A 25,662-nucleotide genomic window follows, 5' to 3' on the forward strand; every position below is an offset into this window, starting at 1 on the left:
GTAACCAGTATGGCTGAAAGAAAAAAATTTATTATACACACAGCATACAAGCCCCAAAATAGAGCACCTAGATTTTTTTTCCTCCTCTATGGGAAAGGCCAGATGGAGGGAGAAAAACCAATACTCCAAGTTGAGATGGGTTGTCTCAAGCCTGTGAGGTGAAAGGAAAGGATATGTATAAACAGAAAATATGTAAAACAGGGAATATTTAATGTTTTTTCTTTGTCATGTATAAACAAAATACTTTTATGAATCGAGTCAACAAGTGTCAAATGTTTGGCTTTATGACTGCACTCCAACTGATTAATTGGTAACTCACCAAATGCAGTCTAGATAAACTCAGTGTCATTTCTGAGACTCTACAAAGGCATAGTAAAGACAAAGCAGTACATATATAAAACTACTGTATAGAAATAAGAATTGTGTTTTAAGAAATATTCACATGGTTTCATATAGAAAGAATAAATTTAAAGATGCAGTCTTAGAGAATTAGATACAATGTCTGGATAAGGTTGAAGTCCTAGCTGTTTGTTATCTTTCAACTTTTGTATTATAATTCTGGCAAATTCCTCTCCTTGGCTATCTGAGGTATCAAGCAGTTGTCGGACTTTTGATGTCCTTGTAGGTTTGGTGCTTATAAGTTCATAGTCTTCTTTCATGAGTAAAAATCTTGACAGAAGAGCATCCAGTGACTGATTCAAACATGCTTCAGTCATCTGATCAATGATTTCTTCTCTTTTACTTTGGATCCATTGATGAGCTACATTCTGTTGTATGGTTTCCAAAACAAAATCTGAGATTGGAGAGGATAAAAAAAAAATAAAAATAAATTAGTATTGTAACTGTCTGTCAATATATAGCACCATAGAATAAAGAACAAGCTGAGAAAGAGCTGTTTAGAACTTGTTTTTTGGTCAGAAATACACTAGAATACTAAACATGCTTTTAGCATATTGTATTCCACATTTAAAATGTTCCAATTTGTCAGATTTGGTGGTTAGAGTATTTATTTTATTTGAATCACAGAATAATTTAGGTTGGAAAGAATCCTCAAAGAGGTCACATCTGGTCTAATGGCCTGCTCAAAGCTGGGCCAACTACAGGGATAACTCAGATTGCTCAGGGCCTTTTCCTGCTGAATTTTGAGCATCTCCAAGTGATGGGAATTCTACAGCCTCTGTGGGCCTCCTGTTCCAGTGTTCAACCTGACCTGGTACTGAAAAGAGAGAGGTGGTAACTTCACTTTGCGGTGGGACTTTTATTGAAGTTTACTTAAACCATCCCTGTAGTTTCCTGCATATTTTCCTCAAGCTGAGGATTTGTACAGTGAAAAGCTGCAGATTCTCATATTTCCAGAAGAGGGATGATGTGGCAGATCTTTATAGAGTTGCATGTTATTGTGTGGCCCATCAAAAATATCTCTCTGAATAATTAATCATGCATTTACGTTTCTTTTTGTTATTTTGTTCTGGAAGCACACTTTTAACAGTTATTTGATGCATACGAATATCATGCAGCGGGCTTTCAAGTAACACAGATCATTAAAGGTGAGATGCTGACACAGCAGCTGCTTCTCTTTGCCTCACCATTACTAAGAGGAAGACTGACAAGCCTAAAAAGTCGGGAGAAGTGACAGGCAACAAGATGAGTTAAACTCAAGCTAACTTTTATTCCTGTTCTGCTGGACTGCAGCACTGCTACACCAGTAATAGAAAGGAGAAACAATATGAGCAAAGGGAATGGGATAAAGAAGACCCAAGGCAGCAGGAATTAAGTTTGCTTAAAAGGAGAGAAAAAAGCTAGAAGCTACAGGTACATGTACTAGATCACATTTTACATTGGTTTTACTTACTTTGTAATATAAGGCTACAAGGCCAGAATTACTTGCATTCTTAATTTGTTGAATGCTTTGTTTTCATTTTACAGATGAACAACAGTTCCAGTTTCCAATTCATACATGCATATATTGGATATTAGGACACTTACTGTGGGTCTTGGAATTAAATCAGTGTTTGCTGTACCTGAAGGAATTGGTGATGACCGCAGCATACATGATGCAGAATTTGAGGCACCTGAAATACTCTTGTCAGATGAGGGAAAATAACTGTATGGATGCTCAAGAAGTTTGGCACTCTGAGTTACAGAGATATTTTCATCCGTGCTGTGGCTGCTAAGAGAGTGTAGACCTCCAGAATTTCCATCTTAGGTAAAAAAAAAGGGAGGGGGACAAAAAAAAAAAGAGCAAGCTGTATTACTTCTATGTTCAAATAAAACACAGCCATCAGAGAATATTTAGGGTAATTCCACAAAACAAGTCATAACCAACCTAAATTCTCTTCAAACACATTATTCCTTACACTCAGGTTCTAGGTACCTTTATGTCCCTTATTTTTTACTAGGGCTTGACCATGGGTTTTGAGTGTCTTGTTTTATTTAAAAAAAACATTGAGAGAATAAATCCAGTACATGTGAACGTAAAAAAAAGCACTGTATGACAGAAAATTTTTGTAGGGACTGGAAGAACAAAATAACACCTTCAAGTGTTTGGAGAGCTAGCTAGGAGTCAGCATGAAAGCCAACTAATTTATTTTGATGAAGTTTGGCAGCATTAACAAAGGTGGAAAGATTGAAAGAAAGATTCAGGTGGAGGGAAAGAACATCAAGACCAACATTCAGTGGGAAGCCAATGGAAGCTTTTGGTAGTCCATCAAAACAGCATATGAGTTCAAGAAAGCTTCATGTAAATGTTTGCAAAGAAAGGGAGAAAAAGGGTGTTTATTAGGTGGAAAGCTCAATAGTTTCTATTTTTAGGATTTTTTATGGCAGAAAAAGATGATGGATATGAAAGCAGCAGTAGGAATGACTCAAAGAGATGACAAATAGCTGATGAGAAACCAGTTACAGGGCATATGCCTAATTCTGTATACTGTTTTCATAGCAGACTTTCACAGTGTCACTTGATTAAGAGCTTCAGAGATGTTGGCTAAGAACCAGAGATGCAGATGTAAGAATTCAGATGAACATCTAAAGACACAATAAGAACAAGCAGCCCCCTAGACAGCTCAGGATTTATAGATACCCATCCAACGGGGGGTATTTGAAGGTGTATTGCTAGATCAGAGCGTTGACCTGTGGAAGAATATGGCTATAAGTAAAAGGAGCAGGAGTAGGAAAACGTGAAAGAAATGACACTCTCATTATTTAAAAAATGGTGGACTAGAACTCATAGTAACTAGCATTTCATTTCATTAAAGAGAGAGAAAGTAAGCTGGGCAGAGCTATATAGTGTAAAGCAGCAGATGTTATCTACTGCATGAATGAGAAAGGATTAGGAGACAACTGGTGCGAGTGACAGATCATTTTAGAAAAGGATTTTAAACAGCTCTGCTGGGATTGTTATAGAACTCTAGGCACACAAAGATCTTTAATAGCATTAGAGACAAAATTACTGGGATTGTACTAGTACGGGAGAATGAACTTCACCAGTGACCACAGCATAAAAAAAATAGAAATGTTAACAAAATTTGCAGATGTTATTCAGGAAGAACAGGTTGACTCAGGTTACTCAGAAATAACCTAGCTAACCTAGAAGACTGGAGTAAAAGAAGTGGAAATTTGCTAGCACAAAACATGAGATCTAGACTTTCTGGTTCAAGCTGGGGTTTATGATTTGGAATTGAGATGAGGAAAAAAAAAAAACCTAGGTAGATTAGTCTACAACAAAGGATCTTGTGAGAAAGGAAAAATAAAATTCTAATGTATGTTAAGTAAAGTTCTTATTTCAGGAAGAAAACACTTGTCATAACTCTTTTTTAATACTAAGTACAGATGTCTGGTAGCCTTAGTTCAATGACTGAAGTTAGAACATGTGCAGAGAGGACTAGTAGGATACCAGGAGAATGAAGAAGCTTATTTTACAAAAGGACTTCAAAAGAGTGTATCCTGCTTGTCTAGCAAAACAAAGTGTATTAAAGGATTACTCTCTATATCAGAAATAAAATGGGAAAAGAGCTATTTAAGGTTAAAGCAATGCCCATGAACAAGTGTGTGTATAAGCTGGCTAGGGAAGAAAAATTAAAGAGACTGAAAGTTAGAAGACAGTTTCTAACTCTGAAGGAGCAAGTTTCTGAAAATGTCTTCTAATTGTATTGGTGGAAAAAACTAAAATCTATAGCCATTAACTTCTGCCTTGGTGCCATGCCACACTCATCTCTTGCCAACAGCTACCTGGGAACAGATTGTCACCTGAAACAATTGCATCTAATTTAGGCAAAGAAAGAAGAATGTCAGTCTTGCTTTCCATTATAAAACTACCCGATGCAGATATTGGCAAAGTAACGACAAACACTTCTGCTGTAGTATGGTTTTGCAGACACTATTTTCACAGGCTTTACAGTATCTATACATACATCCAACAAAGTCTAAGCAGTGACTCTGTAAAGGACCACCAATTGATCAATCAGATTAACAGTACCACCACAATCTCATCAACGACCTCCATGGGCAGATACGAAAATTTTTAACAGGAACCAGCAGCAAGGAGGGCTGACATTTATCATTATCTTATCGGATTACAGTTACAGTCCATGCTCGTATTCAATCTAATATTCCATTTTCTAAAATTCATCACAACATTCCAATTAAGCTTGGTAACCACAAGTTATTCTTCACCTTTAAGATTTTTATGCGGTGTGTATAGAGAAATGCTTGGGTAGAGGTACAGCCAAACTACACTACATTTGCTTTCTGCCATTTTCCCCCCGTAACTCAAATTCCTTAAGCCTCCCATAATTTATTTTCCCTGGAATTCCTGATGTATTTATATCTTTCTAGTACATTGAGTACAAGCCCAGAATTGTGGATGTATTCAAACAGGAGCTGGAAAAGAAACTGCCTGTGCCCTCCTACTTCTACCAGAATACCTCCAGTTTTGCAGCACTTCAGCATACTTTTTGATGTCCTACTTACAGCAGTGAAGTCAATCGTCTTGTCTGCTTTCACACCACTGGTCCCTGCAAAGCCAAAGGATGCTCCTTTCTTTTGAAATACATGTTTGCATTCTTTCAAGATAAGGAACTCAAGTGCAGTTTTAGTTTCATAATGTATTGCTATTTCACCTGGGTCCCACTGTATTTTTCTGGCTTCGGATGTCAGGAAAACCTCAAAATTGAGTTTTGTCTGGGATTTTTGTCAACTTTTATTCAGAAAAGGTGACAGCTACAAAAGGTCTGTGTAGATACTTTTGCAAGGCAATCTATTTATTAAAGCCGTTTTATTTATTGAATCAAAAGCAATCAAGATGTTGGGCTGCATTAGAAACTTCCAGTTTACTCACCTTTAGGAGCACCTCAAAAGGTTTAGCCTTTTTATCTTTAAAAGTAGTTCACAAATGATTAACTAAACTGCCAAGAGTCTGAAGGGACAAGTAAATGCCATCTTGGCACTCACGACCCTGAAGACGAAAACTGAAGCTGTGATGATTTCTCAAGTGACAGGAACAGAAAATCAGAGCTAAAATACTCTAATTTTTTTACCAAGAGCACTAAGTTTACAAAACACATAACTTTTCTGACATAAACGGAGATCCAACTATCTATTATGCAAACGCAATGTTACAGTGGGAGTGTAAAGCTGCGATGGCAACTTAAATTTATATGAAGTCATTAGTATCCCTACCTGATGAAAGGACATTACACTTGGGAACAGACTTGAGTCTTGACACATCTGGAGACATGCTCCGAAGGGGAAGGGCATCACATTGTATGGAGCTAGAATATGTTTCCTGAAATGATTCCAGTTGTATAATGAAAATGCACATTAAATAAATACAAAGTTGCAATGATTTACAGAGTACTTTCCCATCACTGTCTTTTCCCTACTATCTAAATGCTCAATAGACAGCACAATTAAAATACAGTAAAAAAGAAGAAATCTATGTAATCCTAATACTTCTGTTTTTCCAAAGCTGACAACAATTTTGTATAGAAGTTTAATTATTAGTACGAATCAAAAGAAGCAGCATTAAGAATCAAAATGTAAAAGCAAATCTATATGACCCTGTATAAGCAAGCTCCACAGAGATGTAAGGGAGAAGAAGACAGTCTCTTACAGGTTGCAGACATTGTGTGCTGCATTCCTCCTTGAGGGACTGGCTTTCCCACACTTAGAGAATATACCAAACATGCCCTTCTTATTTCTGCTTACCCACCCTTTACTATCTTCACCTATATGGCTATGCATTTGTTAAACCCCGGCTCAACTAACGCTTTATGCCTTTCCTGACTGCATAGGAAAGTAAACTGCAGAACAATTCCCCCTTACTAAGTTAACAACCCTTTAAAGCTCTCAGGATCTTTAATGATGCCGACATACCAAATGCAATACGTAAAATATTTACCTCTTGGGGATTTAGAGGTATATTTAGAGATATCTGCTCCACATCTGCTTTCTTTCCACTCTTGCAAATACATCGTGATTCATATAGTGACTGGAAGAGACATATTTACCTGTATTAAATTTCTGCTATAAGACAAGATGACAGCTCTGTACAAACATGTTTCAGCCAGATATGAGATGAGATAAATGACAAAGGAGATTACATTTCTTTTAGCAAGCAAAAGTTACAACTTATTTGACCAACTCATGACTGTAACAAAAGCCACTTACCTTTGATCTCTTTAACAGAATTACTGCTTCCAGCATAGCTATTTCATCAAACGTTCGCAGGACTGGCTCAAGGTCTATTAAGCATTCTAAACAAAGAAAGAGTACTTTGCTGAAGGATTTAAAGTGGAAATTAGGTTTTCATTTCGCTAAAGCTACTTTCTTACATTTACAAAAGTAATTTGCCTATTGATACATACCAGAATACTCCCACTGCGAAACAGAAGTTTCTTGCTTTCACCTGTTACAAATGCAACAGTTTCACATCACCAAAACAAACCCTGTCCTGATCTGGCCACCTCAGCACTCTGTATCCAGGACTGCGCCTGACCGCAAGTCTTGCATTCCTGGAACAGATACATCAGTGGGTTTGCTATATTTCAAGATAGACCCAGCAAGCCTGGTTTGCTAAATGGGACCAAATAGCACAAGACCTCCGAGTGGGTCACTGCCTTCCCGCTCCAGCAGAGGTGTTAAAGATTTATATGAGAAAAATAAACAAACAACCCACCACAGCAAAATCCAGAATAGATGCTGTGCGGCAGGGCCAGAGAAGATGGTGATAGTCAAGGCACTGACCTATCACATCCAGTGAATCCAAATGATAGTGTCCTCATGCTCACCAAAGGCAGCAAGTCAGAGAAGTTAAAATCATCTGCTCACATAGGGAGACACAGGACCATCCAATAAACAAGTGACAACCTGTGCTATGCTCCCTTGCTTTCCAATGCTGAAAGGTTTACAAAACTAAGTATTTCAAATTTTGAGATGACTGTATTATAAAAATGTCTCTTTGAAACTGTGCTCAGGTACAACAAAACCTCAGGAAAGGATGATGGCATATCACAATTCTGCTGCATTTCTGTGGACTCCACCCATTCAGCAAAATCCATTTACCATACTAGCAATACGTCACACTGCATCCTTATTCACATATTTTTATTTTTTACTATAATTTTACCACAGTTTTCCCATATTAACTTTTTTCCACCAACATCTTCAAGACATACATTCAATACTGGCATTCTAATTTTCTTGCATAAGCTAAAACAGAGTTTTACAGGTATGGCACTTCATTTTCCACACTGAAATACTACACTGTTAATTTTTGTTGATTATAATTTAATTGTAAGTACACATTCCAAGTACATGCAGAAACATGGTGATAAGCAGTCTTTATCCCTTCTTTATAAGGGGAACAGACAGGTTAACTGAGATTTTCTACCTGAAGTTTATTTAACAAAAAGGGGGTTCGGGTGTTTTGGTTCCCCCCCCCCCCCCCTCCCTGTGCTATGGTAATTGCAAAATTTCCCAATCAGTGAACTTTACTTCCCCTAATTTTGCAACAGTTTTGCAACTTCCTCTTTCTTTTTATGATAGTAAAGTAGGGGAAAAAGCAATGCATGTTTACTTCAAAGACAATCTTACTACAGACACAGCACTAATAACAGAACCCAAATTATCTCACACTTTAGTACATATCCCATGTAATTATCCCTTCAGTGTGACCATAGACTTTCATTGCTACTCTTTTTTAGTTAACTGACACAGGAAAACAAGAATACATAAGGAAATATCATGGTGTGTCTATTCTTTCTGATTTTTAAAAAATATTATAAATAGATGTATTTCCTTGCTTAGGAAAAAAAAATTCCACAATTTACAATCTTACAAACAAGACTCATGCCAAAATAACCTGACATTTCAAAATGTTCTTAGTGCAAAAATAAGAATGCCTCAAAAAAGGTCATGTAATTAATTTTGGACTGTAAACTGAACATGAAGATACTGTATGTGTTTGGATGTGTCCCCATTTTGTCTTCTGCCAAACTGATGCAAAAAAATGAAGTTATGAATGTTTCTTTGTAAACTATCTGAACAGCAACTTTCTAACACACTTTCCAGATCAAAGGAAGTATACCTATAAAGGTTTTCAAAATAATAAACAAACTTCTGTTCACCAACACTACAAATGAAACACTAAGATTACAGATGTCTCCACTCATAACATTAAAAAAACCCCACAAAACAAACCCTAAAAACAAAACCCAGCAGAACCAACTAAAAAACCCTAGTATTTCAGGTTTGAGTCATTGCATATTTAACCTAAGCAGTGAGAAACTTAAAATATAGAATTGTTTAAGCCAGAGCTCTTTGTACTGTTCTACATTTGAATAAATTCAGTAACACTCTTATTCTACATTTTTGCCTCTCCAAAGTCATTCAGCTTTCCCTACAGAATCAGGATCATGTTTTCTAAAGGTGCAGGGAAGAAGTTTTTAAAGCACACGCAAATTAAACGAGCACAGTGAGACTGCTGCAGGAATCACTGTTAGCTTCACCACACTGACATATGTGACCACAGCAACACTTGCAAGAGCAAATTTCACAGCTGAAAACAGGTCATCACTTTCTGCCAATTTTGATGGAATTACTTTTACACAATAGCCAAACAAGAACTGAAAGTCACCACAAAATCAAGCATATTAAGGAGAAATTGTTACGGGGGATAAATTTGGACTCAACATACACCAAGTATGTTGGTTAAGTGCAACAAACACAGGTTTGCAAAAATCAAAACAAAACTTTTCCAGTTCACACTAAGCCACGCTAATCTCTACAAGCTCGCGCTTCAGTCTTTTTCTCTAAATTCTGCAATCCCCTGTAAAAAAGGCTGTAGGTATCTATATTTGGTCTCACCAACAAAAAGCTGAACAAAGGAAAGATGGAAAGAAAAAGTTATGTGTGTGGGTTCAAGCAGTTCCTGCTCAATCTGGGAGGTGGTACAGTCAAAGACAAAGTCTCAGTGAAAAAGATTTAAACTGAGATGCAAATGCAAGGTGAAATCACTATAGATTATCTGATGTGCAATGGTTTGTTGATGTGTTCGCCAGCTTGCTCATAAATCCCGCAGTACTCATTCTATACTTCTCTTCCCCACCTTCTTAAAAAAAGTTCCCTTCAACAATAAACAAAAACCCCCAAGTCCAAGTAGTTAAACAAAACATGCTGCTCTTTTACAGGTAAATTAGAGATGGCAAATGCAAGACTCCAACTAACAACTTGGTTTTATGGCATACACGTAGTTCTATTCACAAAAGTTTGTTTATAGGCATGGTGGAAGTAAACAAGCACCTTATCATATGCTACAAGACTGAGCACATATATCTCTTGATATCTTTACCACTTCCCTTTTGTGACTATAACCTTCCTCTGTAAGTACCATGTTCAACAGAAATCTGGCAATTTAAAAATCTTTTCTCATTATGCAAGGTAAACTCACTTAAGAACGATGGTCTTTCATCTGGGTTTTGTGCCCATCCACTTCCTATCAATCTTATGATGAGCACTCGATGAGGAATGTCCATTGATAAACTTTCTTCACTTAAGTCTAGTCGCTGTCCTTGTGACACACTATACATTATCTGCAAGGGGTTTATAACTTCTGTCAAAATAGACATCGTGCAGTCATTAGAAATATATGCAATATAAATAGCTTACTATAGGAGGAATAATTTAGTTTTCAGACATAGTATTTCTAGTTTACCAAAATAAGATTATGTTTCTTTTTTTACAAAAAAAATGTATTTTTAATTTATCAAGCAACACTGTAATTTAAAAAAAAAACAATACAGAAAAATATTCTAATTTGAAAAGTAACTCAAAGCGTTCTTCAACAAGTGTACAAGTTGAATCATTAAAAAGTAACCCCTCAGATGAAGTCCCCGGGTACCCAGGTCTCAGGTTTAGCCTTTATGTAAGGCTGAAAAAATAAGTTAAAGGAAGACATGGCCTTACCTTCAAATGGCTGTTTCCTGGACATCACTTCCCACATAATAATTGCATAACTGTTTAAAGTGTAAAAAATATAGAAGACGTTATTTTAGATTACCAACACTTAATAACACAATGTTCTCAGCTTTACATTTTATTAAAAACATTTTGCTAGAACGATCCTGCATCCGCACATGGGACTGACTATAGCTAACTACAACAATGATCTGAATATATGAAAACTAGCAGGAATTTTAACCAGTGACTTCAAACAGAACTAGTTAGTAATATTAAGTACAAAAAAGGTACATGGCATATAAACTCCTATTCCAAATCTCTATTAGCTTTGCTCTGCTAAAACATTATGAACTATGTACATGCAGTTTAAATCTCAGTATGCAAATTAAAGTGAGCCCCAGAGTCCCAACTGCTCTGTCCTAACTGCAATATTGTGGCATCACCCCAGTCTGGACTGACACTCTCTGATATTCCCATGGGAAGCAGGGTACTAGCAGGGAGGATGGCTTTCACCCACACCTCTATCCCAACACAAAGTCAAAGAGTCAGGTAAGATACAGACTTGCACCCAGGAAGCACACCCCAGCTTCCCACACAGACAGACATACTTTCAACATATGCAATCTTCTCTACAGGGAGGGATGTCCCTTACGTACAGCATTCACTTTACAGAAGAGACTCTTGGGAAGACCACCCTGAACTATAGCTAGGAGACCAAACATGCATCTGCTTACTCAAACCGGTGACATTTTTTTCCATTCACATCAACATGAATGGGAAGTGGCTCAGTGAATACAAACCTGCTTCACCTTTAGTAGACTAGTCACTCTCCTCAGTTGTCAGGATATATTAAAAAAAGGTAACTTTAAACAACTTTGTAATTTAAATAAGATTAGATGATTTCATTTAAAGGAAGCATTGAATTCATTTATTAAAAAAATAATCAATGCAGTTAAAGCAAATAAAAGAAAATAAAATAATGTAAAAACCCCGAATCTGGCTTTCCTGTTTAAGAATAGGAATTTGGTGTGCGGAATAAATCTAGTAGTTCTAAAGCTAAAATGAGTGAGCAAAAATATTTCACTGCTTAAGAACCTAATTTCCAATATCAAACATATCCTTGCAAACTTACCTCTAAGAAGTACCAAATTTTGCATACAGGTTACATCTAACTGCCTCTAAGCATTACATCATCTAACAGCTACCAGTCAGGAAGAATAAAAAAAATTAAGTAAGAACGAAATAACTGACACTTAAAATCAATCATTTAAATTGAGCTTTCCTAACTACTTATTCCATTCACATTTTAACATTCATCAATGTTAAAAAATATTCAAGTAACTTTTAATAAAAGCAGTCCTCCCTGTTAGAAAGCCTACTTCTAATGCATTTCTGAGAAATTCATGCAGGCTGATTTTTTTGGCATGGCAAATTGTTCCTTTTGTAAAAGTTAATGCTACTTGACTGTTGCTTAAAAGATTTGTTTCTTTAAGAAATATCCTTCCTCACAAATTAGCTTCAGTATCTAAACAACATTCAGCTGTATCTGCTGTGGTCAGTTAATCACACATCCAGCCTTTCATTCAGTTTGGAATCTCTCTACAATTAAAGATTATTTTCTCAATTCTACAACACTGCAGCATACCGCTTCCTGCTGATTCCCCTTTACACTATTCATGTTTTCCTTTCTTATTTCTGCTTCATAGCATCTCCTTCTGATCCTGAGCACAGATCTTCCTGTGTGACCTTTCTGGTGGTAATTTCCTTCACTGTCTGCCTTCACGCCTTCCTGCCTTGAACTGCCATCTCTTTACAATGTTGTCTCAGTTTCTCTTCTCTCATCTCAAATAATCTCTTTCCTTCCTAATTTATCAGTTTTCTAAGCTCTTCTACTGATCTTTTCTCTCTTATTTTCTCCCATTTGGTTGTTATTCCTCTACAGACATTTTTTTTTCTTTCTAACAAATATCGATCTTCCTCATCTCCACTCACTCATTAAGCCACCAGCCACATTTCCAAATCCTCTAAAATCAGAAACCAGAGGAGATAACATCACACTGATACTTCTTTCCCCATAATATACCATTATTCCTTTTCAATGTCTTCCTAGTCCAGATTTTCTCATTAAAGGGTGAGGAAAGCAGGTATGTTACCATCTCTATTCTTTGGACAGGAATGTCAAGGAACTTCATGTGCCCCTTAAGGGTAAGGGATAATTAAGAGAAAAAGTGGTCTCCCTGAAAGTCAGTAAGACCCTCTGAGACTGATTAATCTCTCACCAAAATATAACCCTGTCAAAGACAGCTGAAGGAAAAGGTGGTAGAGTGCAACAGAGAGATGGACTTTGTCACAGTGATATGCCTCTTCAGGCCTCCTCAAACTCCATTTACACGTGACAATTTCCTCCACAATCATTCAAGTAATCTTTGAGCTCTCCAAGCCTTTTCAGATTAGCTAATTGTAACTCCAATATCCTAAGAGCAATTGCCGTTTTGTTATATGGGTTGCTGCCACTCTACCACTTCCTATTCTATTAGTTCTACTATTCAGAACTGACTGACGCAAATCTACCTGAACTTTCATAAAGTTATTCCTTAAGGAGATCTCTCTAAATACTTTCTCCAACCCCATTACCCTGATTTTTCCTAACCCCTTTCCAAAAATATGTTTTCTTCTTTCCCCTGAGTACATTCTGCAACTTTTGTTAATTGATCTGCACAAATTACAAGGGTATGTGCATCGAGTTAACAGTGTGAACAGCATTTTTCCTTCCCTACATTGTCTGTATGTGTACACTGATTTATAGAAACCAGTCTTCTCTGTCTGTTTCCATAGTTCTAGCTTAATTTCTGGAGCATTACACTTGTCACAGTGTTTCCTAAAGAAATGAGTCATTAAATCCAGTTACCACTCAATTCTTTTTTTCCCCAATTAATTTTGCTTATACTTCTATGATACTACTACTGAAAATAATAGATTTGCTGAGAATATGTTAAAATCTAAGTTCCATAAATCAAATCTGAATTCAAACTGCAAAGCCCACTTGAGAACAACACGAGTTACCTGTAGATATCATGTTTTACACTTGCACGGGTTTTCTGACTGGGATTGTAATCTTCAGGTGGCATGTAGATAATTGTCCCTCCTTCTGGCAAAGAGGTTTCACTTCGTGATTGCGACATGGATATGACACGCCATTTTGACATGCCAAAATCTGCAATCTGGAAAGGACAAATCAGTTGTTCTGAGAAGAAAAACTAGATTTATCTGCTCACCGTTGTTAGAAATTCCTGAAATATGCCCGAAAGAACAGGTCACTTAAAGTCCTTAACTGACACACAAAAAGTATGTGGTTGTCCTAGCAACAAGAAACACCAGCTCCAGTTCAGAAAACATTCCCAGGTCATGACTCATGCTATCCCTATAGCCCTGCCCTATCCTGTTCTTTTAAGGAAGGACTCATATACTCTATTGCTGGGGAATCTCCTATGGAAGTCTGTCCCGTATGAAAAAAAATCACTTACTTTGGTTAAAAAAAGCAAACAAAAAATGACTGAGTACTTCTAGCTCCCTGGTTGTGAAGAAAGCACAAATTTAGTATAAATCATGATAGCTCTACGTAACTTAGCTTGCAGATATCCGAAGACAGTTGCTTTCACAGAAAAATTTTAGGGCGCTCCACCTCACCCCCAAAACTATGAAATATTAATCTTGAATTAATAATTTTGATATGCTGAAATTCTGTGCTGCAAAGAGTTGCTGAACATTTTCTTTACTGTGCACTCTGGGGCCTTGTCCCTTCCTAGACAGTTTACAATACATCCACATAAAGAATTAATTGACTACAGTTTACATTCCCAGACATCCACGAGCTAGGGAGCAAGATGTCAGACTAGGTTACGGGTAGGGAGACAAAGAGCCAGCAGAATAAGCTTGCGGGCTGAGCTGCGGAGTGTCTGGCATACAAGGGAGAAAGATAAGCAGCCAGCTACAAGCTCTGCACTTGTCCAGGATTTGCATAAAAGCAAAAACGTTTTCAACAAAGATGCCTGTGCGAGCACTGTAGCAGCTAAGATAACAGAAATAAGCTTTCTGGAGAGCATACAGTCAAAATCCACAGTAAAAAATAACCCTTTTTTCTCTACAACTCACTCTCATCAAGACTTCCTCACTGTAACTGGTCGCGTTTTCTTGTTCATTCAGTAGATCTGGGACCGTCAGAAGCACTCTATGAATGATGTTACTTTTGTACATATGTAATACTTCTTCGATTTGGCATGCATGATAACCTTTCTTGCATTTCCTGCCAGCTGTCCTAATTTAGAGAATCTTGCTTCACCTCCAAAAAACACTTAAAACCCCTAAGGACAGTCTTCCAGAGACTCCTTACAGGAGGCAGAGCAGGTATGCAAGCGTTAACCTCTTCCCTTCAATTGCTCCAGCAAAGCAACTGTTTAGATGGGGTCAGGCAGAGCACCAGACCACACCAATGCTGTTAGGGATTAAAAAAAGAGAGTGGATAAAAAAATTACTTGGACCAGTTCCCCAATCAGGTTTATCAGGAAGCTCGAGAGATGGCAATACCAGCACAACTGAGTGGGAGGAGGTATGACCTGCTGAGGGTGTGAGTGGAGACAAAGCTGCGTAAGGCAGGTTGCTGCCAAGAAAAATGTCTTTGACATGGAGAAAGAAGAAATCAGCACTGGATCTTTGATATTTGCTCAAAGAACTCACAAAAAGATTCATCTCATAGTAACAACTGAAGCTTTCGCCATTCAAGTATAAATTAAGTGCAAAATACCTCTTATTGCTCATTTACTTGAATAGTATATTCTATAAATTTTAAAACAGAAGATCTTTTACAAAAAAAACCCCAACCCTTGCAATTATGGAAGCACTTAACCATTTTGTCAGAAGTACTTTTAGTCTCTTTTTCACATCATGGCAGTGATACTTTAAAAGGCAGAATTAAAGATTTAAACTAATGTTACTTCTCTGCATATGTTTGCTTGCTCTAAGGAGCTTCACAAAAGCCATCTTCCAACATGTTCAGATTTTGCAGTTACGTTTTACATGTTCTTATACTACACTAACAGAACATATACGTACATATTGCATGATAAATTTCAAATGGGGTATTAACATTTGAATTTGACCTACTGTCCTCCAGTACTAACTTGTCTCAGCATCTCAGACAAGAACATTTTCTATTTTCTTCTCTGAAAGGGCCAGACATAGCTACCCTTGGAAGGCTGCCATACGAGAGCGTCACTGCTATTGAGTATCAGCTACTGCTATAGCAGAAACAGCCCGAATTCTGGCATTCTGGTCTTTTCAGACGGATCATATCCACACTTGAGCAAAGCAGAGTTTTCAAAAGAAAAACTCAGAAGTTCTGTCTGCAAGGATAGAAGAAAATGTCTAGCATACAATTACATCCCCTCTGTATGGCCACATCCTCACTCTTCTTCCTCTACTTCGCTCATTCTGTATGCTGAAGAACACGACAATTAATAACTCTACCTTGACATGAAACTCATCATCCAACAAAATATTCTGGGTTTTCAAGTCATGGTGCAGCAATGGAGGATTCATGTTGTGCAAATAGTTTACTCCCAAAGCAATTTCATACAGAATGCGGAATCTCAGGCACCAGGGAATGTCAGGATATACATCTTTCTGCCAAGGTAAAACCACAAAACCAGAATATAATCCTCTGTTCTGATCTAACAGCACAACACAGACATTTTTATAATAAGAAGGAAGTGACTCTGACAAGCAGTAATCTTTCAAAACATATTACATGAACTCCTTAAAAAATTGTAACTGAGCATTAAGACTGGTTAGCTGTTAAAACAAATATATAAATGTTAATCATGCAGTGTTATGTTTCCATTCCCTAGCATTCACATAATAGTTTATGACTGCTATACATTATGTAGGACATTTACTACATTACTCATTCATATAGAAATATGATTTACAGATGAACTCCTGTATGAAACTTGCAACCCACAGATTATGAGTACTACACAAAGGAAGGCAAGAATCATATCTTCAAGTGACATTGGGAAAAAAAAAAAAGCTGTGGTGAAACTAGGCACAAAATAATACCTTTATAAATATTAATACACCAAGAAAAAGTCAGTAAAACTCAACTGAAATCTTAAAAGTTACATTGACACTAGAGTCTTTCTGAAAAACACACAGCTGAGCTCTCTAAGGCATGAGATATGTATTGATTGAAGGTACAGAGGAGACTGCAGTGCTGTTGAGACAAAACTGCAGTAGCTTTACAATAGCAACACTGGATGCTCAGACCAAGCTAGTGGGAGCAGCTGAGACTTCAGCACAGGAGAACTTAGCCCCGAGAGTAAGATATGGTAGAAATATCCATATCTGTTTAGATTAGCAATATTTGACCTCTACAAACTGAAGTCAAAATCTTCATTTTTTTTAATAAAGATTCAAATTCAGGAAAAAACCCTCATCTTTGTGTGATCTTTACATTGGCAATAATTCTGAAACCCAGGCTGAAGTAAGCATAAGTATTTCAGCTTCTAATTAGAGAACAACAGAGGCTTTTAAAGTGATTGTATATAATAATTCAACACAAAGCCAGTCATAGGTCATGACATTAAAGGAAAAAGTGTAATAAAACTAAAGTCTGCTGAGTTTGGTTGTCTTTTTGGGATACAGAAAGTATATCTGAGCACCAAAAACTACTAGTGATAATGACTGTCCTTTAATTTGAAATATTACTAATAATACAGTTTACTATACTACTTCCCTTAAGTATGGAAATCACAATCTATCTGAAACAACCAGGGACTGTATTTAAACACTGCAAGTACACTTACCCCATGTAAAAGCTGGTTTAATGATCCATTTGTCATGTATTCTGTTACTATCCCCAGAAATTCAGGCTCGTTGCAAATTCCCAAAATTGGCAGAACGTAACTAAACCTTGCTTTGTGCAATATCTCTGCTTCTTTTAGAAGGTGGTTTCTATCACTTAAAGAAAACAAACAAACAACAAAAATTACCATACCAATACTAGGAAACTCAAAGCAAATGTTGGCTTCACTATATTCTCTTTAAAAAACTATGTACCTATATGCAGTACCACCACCTTTCACCATTTGTTTCCTACTATGCTGTTTTGATAACAAGATGCTGTAAGACAAATTAGAATCTGCAAATGCAAATACAAGATAGCTTCCCCAGTTTTGTTGTAGCACATAAATCTCTCTATTTCCATCACACATTTCATCCATGTTTCCAGTAAATAAGGACACAGTCAGAACTGCAACTTTCATCATCCTGTGTAACCATAACGGTAATAACCAGCTACATTTGTCCTATTTTACTGCCCATCTTCAAACCCTGAGTTTTCACTGAGGCCCAATATTAATTTCCTACGGAGTGCAGATTTTAATACTCACAATTCTCCAACCATTTAAATTTAGTGGATGCCGACATGCACTAAAATAATATGGGTTAAAGGAATGCACCTTCACTTTCTGAAGGAAAGGAATGACCAACTATGTATGGTTTTCACATAAAATTGTTCCTTCAAACTGGGCCCCTGCTTTGAAGCACCCTCCGGAAAAAACATTCTGTGGTTGCACAGGAAGCAGGAAAGGACCAGCCTCATGATGTTTGGATGCCTGAATTCGGCTGTGTGAGTGCTCTCTGTTACATCAAATCTCCTCATAAATGTGAATATGATGCGTCTTTACAAATTCAGACCTTGCAGCATGTGGATTCGAGAAGCTCAAGTTTTATGTAAGATTGAGTATGCTTCTATCCCTAAAAATTATAAACTATTTGGTATGCCTCATATCTCAAATGTTCTTGAAAAAAATGGGTTTGTTGACAGTGAAGATACCTGGACCATGAAGGATAATTCTAAGAAAAAAAGATTTAGATTTTATACCAACAGAGACTGGTACAGGTACAAGTACATGACTAGGGTATCCAAATACAGGACTCTAACAGCACATCTAAGACTGATCCTTTGGATGTGAGCCAGTCAGATTCAGAAGCAATACAGCTGTGCTGGGGCACGGCTGCATATAAGCCAGGGCTATGCCCATCACAATTTGCTCAACACAGCACCGTGTTAATGTGACTATACAGCTCCCAGGTGAGAGCTGGTTTGCGTCCATCAAGCTCGGGGCACACACTGAAGATCTCATGTCAGTCTGGACCCATTGATGTAGATCTAGCCCGCACAAAGAAAAGACGGCCAGAGTATATGGGGAAAAGAGGAAGCCTGGAGAACTAAAGCCTGCTGCTTTTACGACAGGAAAACTTCGAATTTAGATGGATGTGAAATTAAGGGCAACTGTTGGTCCTTATCTGTGTGACAGAAAAAGCCTTCTATTATAGGAAATTCTAGGAAACGATCAAAGTAAAAAGGCAGCCTTCCAGAAAAGCATGGGACAAAAGACACAACTCCCTCCCTTCCTCCCTCTCTCCAGAAAAGACTAGGTTTGAGAAAGCTAGGGGTTTTCCCAGACTGTGAGGCACATCTGCATGGGATTCAGTTGTAGCTGGGAAATGAGTTGCAACATATCGAGGTCTATCCCTGTGTCTGTAAGTCACTTCACCTTTGTCTGCTCCATACCAGAAGGGCATTGAGTAATGCCTAAACTAATACAAGCCCACAATCGCTTCCCAACTGGCTTTGCTCTTTGGCTGGTCATACAGCAAGTTTTGGGATACACAGCGCAGGCTTCCTGTTTGGGGAATTAACTGCCCCGTGAACACTTCCCTTTTCTTGACAGCACTTACAGGATGGCATTTTATGTTGCCTGCTATACAACCGACAAATCACTTGCTGCAGAGACTCGGGTATAACACATCTCTTACAGCTTTCGGTCTTCTCATAGCACTTCCAAGCTTTGCGTGATATATGTAGGTGGCTGAATTATTTTGATTACCTCAGTTACCCTTTTCATCATAATTTCACAGGTTAAATGTCACACTAGTCTTAATTCTTGCAAGGCTAAAAATATTTGCTGTTTTCTCCCAACTGAGTTCAGAGAATAATAATTTCTGATTAGCAGGGATTTAAGCAGACATTTAAATTAAAGAAAAAAAACCCCCAACAATAAACTTATCCGAGAACACAATATTCCTGCTTAATAACGTAACTGAGATTCCAGTTCATTCTGGCAAGATTTCAGAGATAAAGCCTGTGTGTACACACCTGGGGAATAAGAGGCAAGACAGCTTAAAACAACTTATACTCTAGCATATTCAGTCACAAGACTAGAAGCCTTGTTATTTTGAGTGAAGCTATTCTGCCTAGATGCCTAACACTAGATCAAAGAAACCTGAGGCAGTAAAGATAAAAGACATCTAGATAAGACACAAGAGGCAGGTTTACAGTCAGGCAGGCTTCAGACATCCTAAGAACAGGCAAATTTGTACTGATATGATAAAAAACTGGGACTATAGGGAGTGAATGAGGTAGAGGTGGATGAAAAATTATTACCTGCTGCTCCCTTAAATGGAGTGACAGGTCCTGTAATAAACATGCTGTCACTTGGGCCCAAGGAAAATGGGGAACACAACTGCTACAAGTTGAAGAGCTATGGAAAGTAACAGTTGTACGTGGGGGCCTACAAGCCTATTATTTTAAATTAGCTTCTCTCAGTACTGTGAGATCTGGGGGAAAAAAAACATAAATCGTGCATTGACTCGGAGAAGCTTCTTCTAGGAGCTAGAAACAATCTCTAGTGGATACAGTAATATATTCCTTATATTCTCTCTGTCTCTCTCTGTAAACAACAGATCTATAGTATTCACTGTATTTTAATATCCTGCTGATGCTTCAGCAAAATGGTCAGCAACCAACAGATGAGAAAGAAGCTGAAGTGTGCAAATCCCACCTTGAGGAGGAACCAAGGTGCACATTGCAGAAGAAAAAGCCTTCAAAAGAGGCAACCTGCTTTGTGTCTCACACGCCGAGACTGAAACCACTCACTTTCAATAACCGAAAGAGGGGAAGCTCCAGGGCTGGTACGTGCCTTCTCATGGCTCAAGCTGAATCACGCTTCGCGGGGATCTCCTTTGCCCTTGGAATTTAAAGCCGCGCTGCCTACCAAGACGCCCCGGTCTCTGATCCACCAACCTGACAAACCCACCCCGCTATCTTCGCCGCGGCAGCGGGAGCGTGGGGACCCCCTTCTCGGTTTAGGGGAAAGGGGGGTTCGGCTCGGGGGGGGTGTGGGGTGATGGGGGCGGCGCGGCTGCCGGGTGAGGGATTCCCGCCGCCCCCATCACCCCACACCCCCCTTCCCGCGAAGCCCCCTCCCGGCGTTCCCCCTCCCCGCCCCCGTTACCTGTCTAGCAGCGGCCCCTGCAGGCATTTGAGGGCCACCGGGACCCTCCAGTCGGCGTGGCGGGCGGCGGACACGGTACCGTAAGCGCCACGGCTGATAAAACGCAAATCCGGGAGTTTGTTGGAAGGGATGGAGGGAAGGGCGTAGCTGATGGCCCCCGCCCGGCCTCCGCCGTCCTCGCCGCTCATCCTCGCACTCCGCCGCCGGGGGCGGCCGCGCCGTCTCTCCGGCGGGCGCAGCGGAGCCCGGAGGGCCGCTCCCCTCGGCCTCCTTCCCCGCCTCTTCCCCCGCCTCCTCCCCAGTCAGCCGGCAGCCCGCTCCTCCTTCGGCCCCCAGGGAGGAGCGGCTTCCCTTCCCCGAGGAAAGCGGCCTCCCGCCGGCCGCCGGGCCGGGGAAGGAGGAGCCGCCGCGATGAAGTCTTGCGGGGAGGAGGAAAGCCCGGAGAGAGCCGGCGGGAGCGCGGTGCCGGTCCCGGCAGTCCCCCGGGGAGAGCTGCGCCGGGGCAGCAGCCTCCTCCTTGGGGGGAGCCGGGGCGCGGTGCCGGGAGGCATCCCCCGGGCCGGGGATGGGGGAGAAGGGGAAAGCGTCCCCCTCCGTCCGGGTAGGCGGGCGGGGGATGTCCGTGTTACTCCTGCTCCCGAAAGGTGTTGCGGGCCGCCGGCGCCGATCCCGGACGGGAGCGCCGCCCGCCGGAGCGGTGGGTTGCGCGTTTCCGGGTGTGTATCCGCTGCGCGGGAGGAGGGAGGGGAGAGCTAGCTCTTCCCCCGGACGGCAGGCACTCACTTGTCCTCTCCGAGTCTGCCCTAGGAAGACTTTTTTTTTTTTTTTTTTTTTTTTTCAGGATAGCAGCGTTGCAAAAAGGTAATTTTGACATTGCTAGAAAGTGCTGGTTCAGCCTTGCCCCGGCTCAGGGATCTGCCTGATCGGCTGATGGGATTGTGATAGTTCTGTGTGAGCGTTACGCAGGAAGGTCTTGCGAGGCCTGTTCGCCAAATCAAGCTCTCACAGACTAAAAAAAACCGCTTTAAATTAAAGTTAGAAGTCTGTAGCTTTCCACAAGGAGTGACAGTTCTGCAGGATGAAATGGAGGTAAATAGAGCAAACCCCTGACCTTTCCACGTGCATGGATCTTGGGCTAAACATCTGTGGCTTTTCACCGCTCCTCTTTTCTCCTAATAATGGCTGGGGACCAGAGAATGAGGGAAAGCAGCTAAGTTTTCAGACTATGATATTGTGCAATATTTCACAGCATGCATTTTAAAGCATGGCAATTATTTTTCAGTTCTCTCTAGGTCCTAGTACTTCAGATAGCTTTGCTATGTTTTTCCAATTTTCTTACATCTTGGACGATTTATATCCTCCAAATGCTGCAGCATTATTAACATACTGAGCAGCCATATAAAGGAAGTGCTGACTTACTCTCTTGTCAGTTTTCATTTAGCCTGTGTCCTTCAGACACACTAGGTGGTTTCCCAGAAGTGTAATTTTCATGCAGTGTTTGCAATATGCAGGTTTGGGGTATCTGTTTATGCATATCCTTCTCTGTATTTACCATGTCGGTAGTACTATTTGTCATACTATTTCAACTTTGATATACAAGAAAGATTTTGTTTCCTAAAGAAAATAATATGCGGTGGACATACACAGTGAGCACGTACTACAAAACCACTGCGTAAATATATACTTATGGTATTTCCCATTAAGAGATTACAAATGCCAGTATACTAAAAATTTCAAGATACTGTACAAAAAGTTATTTGTGCATCTTGTTGCCATGTATTGTGTTGATTTAATGTATATTTATAATTTTAAGCATACTAACTTAAATACCAAGAAAATTATAGTGATTATAAAAAGTGACAGATCAGTAACAGTGCCAAGAGTATTATGATAGTCTTTTACTTAACTAAGCGTTTTGTTATAAAATATAGAGAGGTTTTGTGGCTTAGAACCTTATATATTGTCTAAAGAGCCTGTCCATTTCCATCGGTGTCAGTGGGTTTTGCACCACGCTAAGACAGCACTGGGCCAGTTTCTGCTAGCTGAGTGGAAGCAATATTGATGTTTTCATCACAGTAAAGGAATACAGGATGAGTAACAGGCATAAGTAGTTAGTTGCTGCTTTCTACAGATCTCTAGGAATTTTGTCAGAGTTTGAAGGCAAGCTTGCTGGTAAGGGTGGACAGGGAAAAGGAATGCTCCATTTGATCTGACTGCTGTGGCTGTAGCACTGTGGGGAGCTGCATGTTTTGTTGGCACACCAAAACAGAAGTTCCAAAAAGATAAATTGGTGACTTGGAGTTCCCAAGACAAGGAGGGGCTTCCAAGGGAAAAATTAGAGTAAACCATTACTGCTTCTGGAAATTCCCCTTTTTTCGCTAGGATAGTAAAAGGCATTCTCTCAAATGACATAAGAAGCATCACAGCTGGCTTAAGGTTTCATTGTTGAAGTTATGTGGCATGAACTGCAGCTAAAATACAAAGTAATTGCAGTGCAAATTAAAGTTTAAAATATTCCTTTGAGATTTTTTTTAAACTGTTAACTGTTGTAAGACTCAAATATGACATGATGTCAATTAAAGTATTATATGTGGTGTTCTGATTTTTAGATTAACTGTATAATTGGCTCTAAATCAATGCTGTAATAGTGTTCAGGAAAGCCATGTAACAATACCTGTTGGCTTTCTGTTTCCAGCTGTAAACTGGGTCACAACCTCATATCTGAGAGACTTGTATTACACTCATAGTACATGCAGTTGATTTTCTTTTTAATCACTTTTAACAATTTTTGAGAAATACCTTTGTAAGTGTATTTCTCAATCAGTATAAGACCCAGGTTGTTTCAGCAGTTTACCACATGTAAAAAAATCTAAACTTTATTGTTCTCAGTTTTACTGATTTTTACTTAAAATCCCTTTGGTATGTCTCAATGTAAACAGGTTCCCTTCTTGTAATAAGTGCAAAATGACCTGTGGGAAAAATCAATGGCAGATTTAGGCATAATCAGTGACTAAATGGTGAACTCTGATTAGTTTTTATGCTTTCAGTATACTGAAGATTGAGAAGATAAGCATTTTCTTGTAAAACTCCATCTATCTCTCTATGCAACCATAGTGACACCTCAGACTTCACTCACAGAGGAACTGCAGCTCCCACATCAGTGAAGAGTATGTGATGGACTTCCCAAAGGTGTGGTTGTTAAAAGAAGAAAAGGGTGATGGAGACAATGTGTAGCAAAGCTGCATGTGCCAGTGCTAATTTGTGCGTTCCTGTCTGGTGGTGTTAGTGGGATACAATGCTCACCTAGAAGAAACCTGAGCATATCTGTATCTCAAAGCACTGGCATTTTCCACCCCAGTTTTCTGGAATCACATAGAAGAGTTAAATCTGTAGGCAATTCTAAAGCAGCGAGCAAATAGACTTTCTGGATAAATTAACTTGATTATTTCTATCCAAATAATCCTGGGATAAAGAAAGAATATGGACCAGAAAGTCAGAATCTGGGTCCCAGGGCCTGAGCACAGGACCGGTGGGGGAAAGCAGGTTTGTGTTTTCTTCCTGTTCCTGGGGCTGGCTGTCAGACCATGTCAGAACAGCTTTGCTTGTTATTGCAGAGGCCTTTAGCAAAGCACAGACCCCTTAAACTGTAGTTTGAAGATGTACAGTTCACAATAGAGAAGATGCATAGTATACTAATAAAACCAATGGGTAGAATATCTGATAATCACCTTTAATGTGTTATTTATGCAATAAACTTTTTTAGGGCTGTGCTGGTTTTGGCTGGGATAGAGTTAATTTCTTTCCTAGTAGCGGGTATAGTGCTGAGTTTTGGATTTAGGTTGAGAATAGTGTTGATAACACACTGATGTTTTAGTTGTTGCTAAGCAGTGTTTGCACTAAGTTAAGGCCTTTTCTGCTTCTCACCCCACCCCACCAGCAAGGAGGCTGGGGGTGCACAAGAATTTGGGAGGGAACACAGCTGGGACAGCTGACCCCAGCTGACCAAAGGGATATTCCAGACCATATGACATCATCCTCAGCAATAAAACTGGGGGAAGAAGAAGGAAGGGCGGATGTTCGAAGTAATGGTGTTTGTCTTCCCAAGTAACTGTTACAGGTGACGGAGCCCTGCTTTCCTGGAGATGGCTGAACGAACACCTGCCTGCTGATGGGAAGTTGTGAATGAATTCCTTGTTTTGCTTTGCTTGTGTGCACGGCTTTTGCTTTCCCTATTAAGCTGTCTTTATCTCAACCCATGAGTTTTCGCACCTTTACCCTGCTGATTCTCTCCCCCATCCCAATGTGGGGGGGAGTGAGCGGCTGTGTGGTGCTTAATTGCTGGCTGGGGTTGAACCATGACAGGGGCCTGATTAAGTCCACACTGTTTATGACAGTGCTGCTGCTACATTTGAAGGAGCAGGTGATGTAATTTGTAATTTGCCATCTGTCTCACTGTGTCAGGTGATAAATGACCTGGTACAGCAAGCTGTACCTTTCACATTGCTTGTTATCTAGTGGACATAAGAATAAAAAAGTGCTCTTCATACTCAAAGAGAAGTTTCAAAGTCCTTCATTATGATTGCAGACAGGATCCCTATTCATGTTGGCTTCTTAAGGTAGGTCAGGCTTCTGATAAAATAAAAGCTTTTGTTAAATACCATTTCTAAATGATGGAAACAGTATTTAGACCATGTAACAGATAAACAGCTGCCTCTTGGTTTCTTTGAATTTTTAACTTGTGAGAATTCCCACACTGACCTCTTCATTCTTGTTAAGAAGTCTTTGCTCTGACTCTTCTGAGAATTTTCTGAAGGTCCACACTGGTAATGAGATAAGCAAAGGTCCACAGCAA

At 39.4% G+C, this 25,662-nt stretch overlaps 1 protein-coding gene across 2 annotated transcripts; it reads right to left on the reverse strand.

Moving 5' to 3' along the window:
• Positions 1-189: 189 nt before the first annotated feature.
• RIPK2 (receptor interacting serine/threonine kinase 2) lies at positions 190-21,437 on the reverse strand. Of its 2 annotated transcripts, none has more exons than XM_030011633.2 (11): positions 20,811-21,437; positions 17,316-17,469; positions 15,979-16,134; positions 13,519-13,676; positions 10,462-10,511; positions 9,947-10,108; positions 6,667-6,752; positions 6,398-6,487; positions 5,677-5,797; positions 2,022-2,201; positions 190-793 (listed from the first exon to the last, which is right to left on the reverse strand). In XM_030011633.2, the coding sequence occupies exons 1-11, from the start codon at positions 20,996-20,998 to the stop codon at positions 468-470; spliced, it is 1,671 nt and encodes a 556-aa protein (XP_029867493.1). In that variant the 5' UTR covers positions 20,999-21,437; the 3' UTR covers positions 190-467. The 2 variants fall into 2 exon arrangements, with proteins under 2 accessions (XP_029867493.1, XP_029867495.1); XM_030011635.2 differs by having other exon boundaries at positions 5,677-5,782; positions 20,811-21,436.
• Between the last annotated feature and the right edge of the window lie 4,225 nt (positions 21,438-25,662).

This window comes from Aquila chrysaetos, chromosome 4 (genome assembly GCF_900496995.4).
Source record: "Aquila chrysaetos chrysaetos chromosome 4, bAquChr1.4, whole genome shotgun sequence".
NCBI classification, from domain to species: domain Eukaryota; kingdom Metazoa; phylum Chordata; class Aves; order Accipitriformes; family Accipitridae; genus Aquila; species Aquila chrysaetos.

Bases quoted from the DNA above. Each gene is read 5' to 3' on its own strand.
- RIPK2 (XM_030011633.2), bottom strand. From the start codon at position 20,998: ATGAGCGGCGAGGACGGCGGAGGCCGGGCGGGGGCCATCAGCTACGCC. The intron at 16,135-17,315 runs GTAAGTGTACTT...TTACCTTGGCAG, and splicing joins TAAACCAGCTTTTACATGGG to AAAGATGTATATCCTGACAT. The intron at 6,488-6,666 runs GTAAGTGGCTTT...TGTCTCTTCCAG, and splicing joins TTCTGTTAAAGAGATCAAAG to TCACTATATGAATCACGATG.